Below are 8,386 nucleotides of genomic sequence, written 5' to 3'. Positions count from 1 at the left end.
TCTGAAGGAAAAACAAATGAACAAAACTGTTTAGGTTCTTTTTGCTAATACATTTTGAGTACGTTTCCTACTTGTACTGGGAATGAGCAAAGGGTGAAACCACGGACAAAAGTTTAGATTCCATTTCTTCTTCCTTACCAGTCCCTCAGAGGGGTGAAGGAGTTCTGTAAAGTGATGTACCAAACTCAGTCTCTTGGGTTTTATCTAGTACAAAAAGGGAAACAAATTAAAGATATTCTTCCAGGCCTATTTTCCCGTTCGGCAGTTTTTGCCATAAAGAGCAATGTGAGAGTATGTAAATGAAACAACTAAGAAAGCGTTTATATCGAGGATTAGGGCAAATCAGATTTAATGTGGGAAAATTTTCTGCAGTCACTATTGTTCTCGACCGAAGAGATGAACTTTGCTTTTCTTTATTGTGGGCAAGAATCAGTTTCGGTGTAAGTTCACGATTATTGTGAAAATCTTTCGAAATATACCCAAACCATAAAGTACTTCTAGTAGTAAAAAGCCGAAAAAAAAAAAAAAAAACCAACTAAGGGGTTCATTATGAAAGCGCAGAGGGCAAGAGATTACTAAACGGATGCCTCTGTTTGGTTGGTGTCGGGATTTGGCTTGATGTTTGACTTCAAATTTACTCCACGCACATCAGTTTGCCATCTCCATCTAAGGTTACAGCAGTCATAACAGATAATATAATAATTGTAAAGTAACTAACTAACTAACTAACTAACTAATAATTGTAAAGTAACTAAGTAAGCTATGTGGATAAATAAGAATTACTGAAAAACAAGCTAGGGTTACAAAATATATAGTCTTACAAAATAGTGTTACAATCAAATTTACTCCTAACAGAACCTATCGATTATTAGTACCTTGATTCAAGGATACAGAATTTGCCATTTTTTGTAGAAGAATGGGCACTTCAACATAATCGTCCTCTGCTTCCATTATCGAGAGCAAAAAGTCATGAACATTGTTCTTAAAATATGACTTCCATGTTCCTTGCTGTTACTCGAGATAGCACTTAATGGTTAAGCAGTGTTTATACCACATTGTTACTTATCTACCTCACCCATTTTTGTTTGGCATCCTTGAATGTAGTTTTTAAGAAAAATCCATTGAATTGGTTCACAGCAAGTAACACTCGCAAACTAAAAGAAGAAGAAGGAAATATTGGTAGCAGATTCGTCCTAAAAGCTTTTCTCTCCTGCATCACGTGGTACCAAATGACGCATACATGAGTGAACAAACTTCGTGACTTTTCGATCGACTTATACTCTAAGATTATCATTATCTGAGAGACCGACAACAGACGGTAGTTGTACGTGGAGGGACTTCTGATTGGCTGACAGTTACATCGGTTGTACCCCAAGGATCAATTCTGGGACCGTTGTTTTTTATAATTTATATTAATGATTCGCCTGGTGTGGTTTCTGATGGCAATAAGATAGTTCTTTATGCTGATGATAGAAAACTTTATAAGGTTATTCACTCTGTTCATGATCAAGAGCTAACCCAGCAGGAGCTAAATAAGATCAATGAGTGATGTGTACATAATAAGATGAGGATCAATGCCAGTAAATGCAAGGTTATGAGAATTACCAAAAAGAGGTCCCCCTTTTACCTACGACTATCATATTGATGGGACTAAACTCGATTCGGTTTCTTTGCATAGAGACCTGGGCTTGTTAACTAGTGGTGTTCTCTCTTGGAATTACGTACCACATTGCCAATATTACAGCTAAGGCAAACACTATTTTAGGCCATATCAAAAGAACATGTCGGGATGTCAATGATGTCACAACTGTTAAGACTCTGTATTGTAGTCTTGTGAGGCCTAAGGTTGAATATGCCTTTAGGGTGTGGAATCCTTATACGAAGAGTAACATTAGTCGTATAGAGTCAATTCAAAGAAGGGCAATCAAATTTATTCTTAAAAGTGATGACAATTATTTGGTTAGGCTACGTGAACTCCGCTTGTTATCTTTAGAGGATAGGAGATTTATTGCGGATGTTGTTTTCTTTTATAAGGTGGTTAATAATCATGTTCGCCTGACCCTTGATTCTAGGGTTCAGTTCTCTAGGGATGTTGACAGGGGATATGCATTGAGAAGTATGGATACTCCAAACCTTTTAACCAGCTTTTCTGGGACTAATTTATTTAAATTTAGCTTTATAAGGAGAATAGTTGGGGAATGGGATTGTCTCCCTCTTGATATTCGAGAAGCATCATCCGTGCGGACAGATATAAAGTTGAAGGTTTCTACATTTTTAACTCTTTGAATTTCTGTTTAAACATTTTTGATCGTTTTTTTTTTTTTCTTCTATGTGTGTATATTTAGTAGAAATAAGAAAATAGAATGGAGTTTCCTCCCAGAATGGTGCTACGGCGCTTTTTGAGGATTCTTCCCATTTCAACACATTATCATGTAAAAATTTTCATTGCTGTTGTTGAAATAAAGCTTAACAGAAAGATACATGTACACCAGCTAACAGTAGAAGAGGCATAAATCAGATAGCACACCAACCTGGGGTTACCCCTTATTTCTTTCAGTAATACACCTACAGCATCAGTGGCATAATTTGCTCTCCTAAGACCCTGAGATGTAAATAGATTCAACATCAGAATCTATCGAATATCCTAATGAGCGCACAATTGGTCAAAATTCGGGGCATGACACACAATTACGACAGTTAAATCAGAAACAGAAATTGAAAATATTAGCCGTCGTCGTTAACGTTCTCCAGATGAGACAAAGTTTGGTCACTTCATGTTGTTGTTTTGCAGTGGACGCAAAGAAATTTACAAAGATTTATAACGCACACGTACAGCTGTTATTCAGCTTATTAAATCTTTTGTTTAGCGTCGTTCCCGCTGCCTTTACCGTTGGGGTTTTCTTAAACTCTCTTATAGTTCCGGGCAACGACCAACTTAACTACTAAGCCATGACTCTCGCTGGTGAGCTGCAATTCAAGCAATTGCAGAAATAACAATTTGTTGATACAAAAAAAAATATTCTTACCGTATCTATAATTTTTCCCAGTGGTTCTCCTTTTTCTATGATATCTCTCCTGCCGAAAAGATATTGATTATTTAACTGGACCTGAAATGGAGATAATGAAATGACATTTAGATAAGTGCAAAGATTTGAAAACCCTCTCTCAGAAGTGATCAAAAAGGAGTTTCTCCTAACAATATCGATACGTTTTCAAGCAGAAAGGTGATAAGAAGAGAGATATATACCACCTACAGTCGAACCTGTATTATGGTATTGTATTGTATTGTATTTGCGATATTTAGACAGGCCAGCCCAGTTCAGCTTGAAGCTGGTTTTAATGGGGGCCTGTACATCCCACCCATCTCACCTCTACCCACCCATCCCACGCCAGGGGAGGACATCCATCACACAGTAACCTCGTGCGTGGGAGATTAATGTCTCCTACCCCCAACCCTGCAGGAGACGGGACCTCCATTTATTCGTCCCTATCTGGGAAGACGAGAATAATTATCCATTTCTTGATGTTATAGAAAGGTAGCAAATTCTCAATTATTTTGAGACCTTGAGTGTTGGTCTGGCTGGGGCTCGAACCCTCAACCTCCCGCACAACAGTCCAGTGCACTATCCATTGGGCTAACTGGGCGGCAGTATTAAGCTATTACATGTAAGCAGCACTGAATTAAGCGGTCACCCTGTACTGAGCAGTCATTGAAAAAAGCTACTGTAACAGCAAATCGCTCAAAGTAGAACATGTAAATCTCTCTGCTTTATCAGTGCAAAAGATGGGAATTAGAACATGGGGCCGAGGCAGAGAAAAAAGCTCTTGTCCCCTTCTCATTTGTTATACCTCAGCAAGGGCCTTGCTATTAATTGATTTGCACATCTGAAGTAGAGCATTTGCCTGCTCTGGTTGGTCAAATCTCTCTGCATGATATGTTGACACCTGCAATTCAGATGGTCCATGCACCCAGCTAAATACTGCAATGAGAATCATGCTCATGATTATAGCTGCACCTTCTAATTGATGAACAAATACAGTTATGGCGAGAGAAACTTGATGGAAATTGACTAATTTAGAGCCTTGCTTTTAATTTTTTGGTTTATCTGGATTGTTTGAACACGAAGGACTGCTTAAATTCATTAAAATGTATTCAACTCTTAATTGCTCCTATGAAATTTAAGCTTAAAAGGAAAACATGACATAAAAACAACTAAAAGGGAACTCAAAGAAAGACAAAGAGGGACATGGAAGGAGAAATGACCAATTTCTGATTTAGCAGAAGTTCGCTCTAGTCTCCATACTCTGGTAACATATTCAATTAGTCAGTCAGTTTAGCTTTGACTGAGCTTTTACTTATTGGTAAGTTCCACCTTCTGCAGAACTGCTGCTAAATCAGAAAACCGTACAAGGAAACTAAATCATTAACTCACTTCAGTTGACATTCAAAAGTTTCATTTATTTGAATAAATTATTCAAACATATTTCAGTATACCGGTAATTTAAAAATAGTTTTCCAAAAACTTCATCAACTAAAACTACCTATTATAGTTGTTTGGTGGCCACTACTCTTGTTTGAAGTTTAGAGCCCTACCTAACGTACATAAACACAATTTATTACCCATACCACTTTTTGTGACTGGTAAATTACACACAAGGACTCAAATCTTACCACTTGGTACAGGAAGAATGAACCAATCAGCCGAAAAACAATAATGGATAACATGAATAAGCGATAAAGATTTTCCACGTCCATCATCACCATCTATTGTTACATAGTTAAAGGAAAGAACAGACAACAAGCGAAGAACATAAATCTTATCTACAAGTAATGTACTCCCGCCATAAACACAATTTAAAAGAAAAAGTACAACTATTTAACAATTGGTTCATGCTTTAGCGTGCACTATCGAGTTATGGAGCACGCGGGAAGTTTGGAGAGCACGAAAGAAGCGTAAGGGTTGCCCTTGGCTATCGCCTCGGGCAACTCTAGCTTCTTGAGTGCTCTCCAAACTTCCCACGTGCTCCATAACTCGATAGTGCACAGCTGAAAGCATGAACCAATTGTTTTAGAACATAGCCGGTGGAATTGTGCATCAAATCCGACGAATGAATTTGATTGCGCGACTCTGCTAGCTATGTTCTATTAACAGTTTGTACAGTGACAAATTGCACAAAACTTAATCCTTTCTCTCCTAAGATCTGATTGTCAATTCTCCCCTCCTAGATACAAAAGAAAAACATTACATGTTAAGCACTTCTGGGAGTTAAAAATAATGGTAACTTACAATTAACACATACATATAAGGACCACACATCATAGGGACTACAGTTAATGACACGATTTGTCAAAGGATACAGAATATAAACTTTGGTGGTGGATGTCTTTTTTCTGGTAATTCTCTTAGATGCTGTATCACCTCTATAGCTGGGCTTCTTATCATTAAACTTGTGCTGCCTGCCATTTCACACTGGAAACAAAAAGATAACCAAGAAATAATTATCCAAAGGTTTCAACTAATCTAGAAGAGCAAGTAAAAACTGGACAAACATGCAAAATGCTCAGAGTTACATGTACCTCTGTTTTAAATCTCTTTGTGAAGAAGTGAGAGAGAATTCTACTAGAAATGTCCTGTGGAACTGTGTAAAATTGACCAATACTGGACTGGCCATGATCAGTCTAAAAAAAAAAAATTAAGATAAAGCAAAATTAAGGTTTTTCAAGGCTTTACTGTGTGAAATATTTTAATGATCAAAAACATTCAATGACAGATACAAAAACGTAATCAAAGTAAAGTCAGCTTACAATAGAGGCTCATCTGTTGGGAAAATTTCCAGTATCCCAGTTAATAGATAACTAACCATGTAACCCCTAAGCCTCTCTAGCATCTAATTTCTCCCCATACTATCACTGATGAATCAAGCATTAATGCCACGAGAATAAAGAAAATGATCATTAACTTAATGATAAGTTCTTTGTTGTTAACTTAACAAATTCTCCTTTGCAATACCAAATAAATGTACAGAGAAGAGTTATGAGGATGTGCAGTGCAATCAAGTCATGAAAATGCGACCCCATCCAGCAGCACATCCCCATTAGCCTATTACAAGGAAGTACCTCCCGCAAAGCAGGTCTCCAACCTGGACCTCTATTAATGCACAGTACAAAGTGTGGAACTCCATTAGGTTACCAGGGCTTGACAGTAATGGTAACCCACTGGCCACAGACTAGTAGTTCTAAATTCAGCTTGGGCAGGTGCTTTTTGATTTCCACTAACCAGTTTGGTTAGTAAACAAACTGAAATTATTGTAACATCTAAGATGTCACTAGCCACTTGGCTAGTAAGTTGTAAAGGTAGTGTCAAGCCCCAGGCTACCCTGTCTATCACAATGAATTGTATGGAAGCCGTGTATCACCTTTAACTCTTGTGTGAGTTTTAAGTTACTTTTGGGGTTATTACATATTACTTTGCACTTACAGGAGGCAGCTCTCCAAGATCAACAACTGATCCTCTATCACTGATCCCACCATCTGGCAGTTGTGCTGCATCCACATGATCATTTGGTTTTTCATTGGTAGCAGATTCACTCAAAAGTCTGTTCAGCACTCCCTATGTAGATATAGATGGCGTATATATGGATTCCTCTTCGATTTAAAAACAAGAAGATAAATTCCGTATCCACCAGCAACTATGTATTATTTTGTTTACTATATAAACACCAAAGGCCATTACTGTCAAGAAAAATCGACTTTAATAATGGTGAATGCTGAAACAACCTGCTCCATGTACAGATGCTAGTTATAACATCTCCCTATAGCAAGGCAGCTTGATTTGAATAAAAATTGCTATTGCTACCTTGTTTCCATCAAGGAAAAAAGAAATTTGAATGGAAAGATATAACTTGGGTTTGATAAGTGTGACACTGGAGAAGAATTGCCAAAATATAAATAATTATTCACCAACAAGGTGGAAGTGGCTGGTGGTGAGTGTTTACCAAGCTGAGATGATAATTATGGTATAAAAAGATGATTTTAACTAATTTACCTGTATTTATAATTAGAATATCTCACATGCAATGCTTGGAAGTGAATGGCAAATGATATTCTGAGTCAGGTAAGCTCATCAGAGCACATCTTTAATGCTATCCTGTCTTAGCATAAACTAATTTAAAACAATTCCTTGTAGACGATTTTTTATTAGTATATACCTCACAGGAACCCAAAAAATAGTTTATTTCTGTCACAAAAACCCCCATTTTTCAGGATAAATGAATTATTACCCTAACAGCTTTGTTTCTTGAGAAAATCTGACCACACCTTCCATTTTTAATCACCTGCCTTGAAGGATCTAGAAAAGACAAAAATGCCTTTCAGTGGGTTGATTCACCAATTCCTTTTGCCAGGGTGACGGCAATTGTTCTCTCCCAGAAAGAGAGAGGACTAAACCCTTTACATCGTAACATCAGTATGCATATTCTCCACACTGTTCTCTATACATTACTTAAGGATCTTTTCACCCTAACATCAGTATGCATATTCTCCATACTGTTCTCTATACATTACCTAAGGATCTTTTCACCCTAACATCAGTATGCACATTCTCCACACTGTTGTCTATACATTACCTAAGGATCTTTTCACCCTAACATCAGTATGCATATTCTCCACACTGTTCTCTATACATTACCTAAGGATCTTTTCACCCTAACATCAGTATGCATATTCTCCACACTATTCTCTATACATTTCCTAAGGTGCTGACATGGAGAATCTGTTTAACAATCAGTTCCTTTATTTGGTGATCATTACCTTTACTCTTGGTACCTTAACTTAGATTCAGGGGTGAGATTGTAAGGAGAAATTAGATGTTAGTCCCTCTTAGGGATCAAAGGATTAAATAAAGACTTAATTCGACATTTCCAGCGACTTCACGCTTGTAGAAACACTGGATATATTCAGTGCACTTTTACACAAAGAAAATCATATTAATTAGATGTCATGTGCAACATTTCGCATCATGTTAGCATGTGATCGGAGTTTGTGAAGAAAAGTGGCTGGCTTTTAGTAGAGCGAAATCTGGCGTCTCTGACAAGAGCTCAACTCCTTGTACCATGGCACCGACGGTACTAGCTAAGCACAAGTTGTCGATCCATAACAGGACTCAAATGAGCCTGGGGTAAAATAAGGGCAAAGTGATGGGAGGTTTTCTTTTAAAATCGGACCTGCTGACTGGATATTTAAAAAAACATATCAATATGTTACAAAATAATTATTTTTAAGTGAAAAATACCACACCCGACAAGATGATATTTCTTGACCTGAAACGTCTGAAGGCCGCCATCTTGAGAAAGAACCATTAATGTTATACAAAGTAGTACGTTCGAG

The 8,386-nt window shown here is 37.4% G+C and overlaps 1 protein-coding gene across 2 annotated transcripts in view; it reads right to left on the bottom strand.

Moving 5' to 3' along the window:
• The window catches only part of LOC111340908 (small ribosomal subunit protein mS29), a 13,944-nt gene extending 5,558 nt beyond the window's left edge, over positions 1–8,386 (bottom strand). For both annotated transcript variants that reach the window (XR_016000211.1, XM_088757541.1), the window contains exons 1-12: positions 8,297–8,386; positions 7,282–7,349; positions 6,480–6,611; positions 5,579–5,680; positions 5,360–5,471; positions 4,673–4,765; positions 3,850–3,980; positions 3,027–3,107; positions 2,532–2,602; positions 1,076–1,154; positions 139–204; position 1 (exon numbers count right to left, since the gene is read on the bottom strand). The exon at position 1 is cut by the window's left edge and continues 89 nt beyond it. Coding sequence is in view for 1 of the 2 variants with exons in the window: in XM_088757541.1 (XP_088613667.1) it covers position 1; positions 139–204; positions 1,076–1,154; positions 2,532–2,602; positions 3,027–3,107; positions 3,850–3,980; positions 4,673–4,765; positions 5,360–5,471; positions 5,579–5,680; positions 6,480–6,611; positions 7,282–7,349; positions 8,297–8,342 (982 nt within the window). In the remaining variant the exon portion in view is untranslated. The remainder of the gene's footprint in view (positions 2–138; positions 205–1,075; positions 1,155–2,531; positions 2,603–3,026; positions 3,108–3,849; positions 3,981–4,672; positions 4,766–5,359; positions 5,472–5,578; positions 5,681–6,479; positions 6,612–7,281; positions 7,350–8,296) is intronic.

This window comes from Stylophora pistillata, chromosome 4 (assembly GCF_964205215.1).
Source record: "Stylophora pistillata chromosome 4, jaStyPist1.2, whole genome shotgun sequence".
NCBI classification, from domain to species: Eukaryota; Metazoa; Cnidaria; class Anthozoa; order Scleractinia; family Pocilloporidae; genus Stylophora; species Stylophora pistillata.
This window is presented reverse-complemented; position numbering and strand designations above follow the sequence as displayed.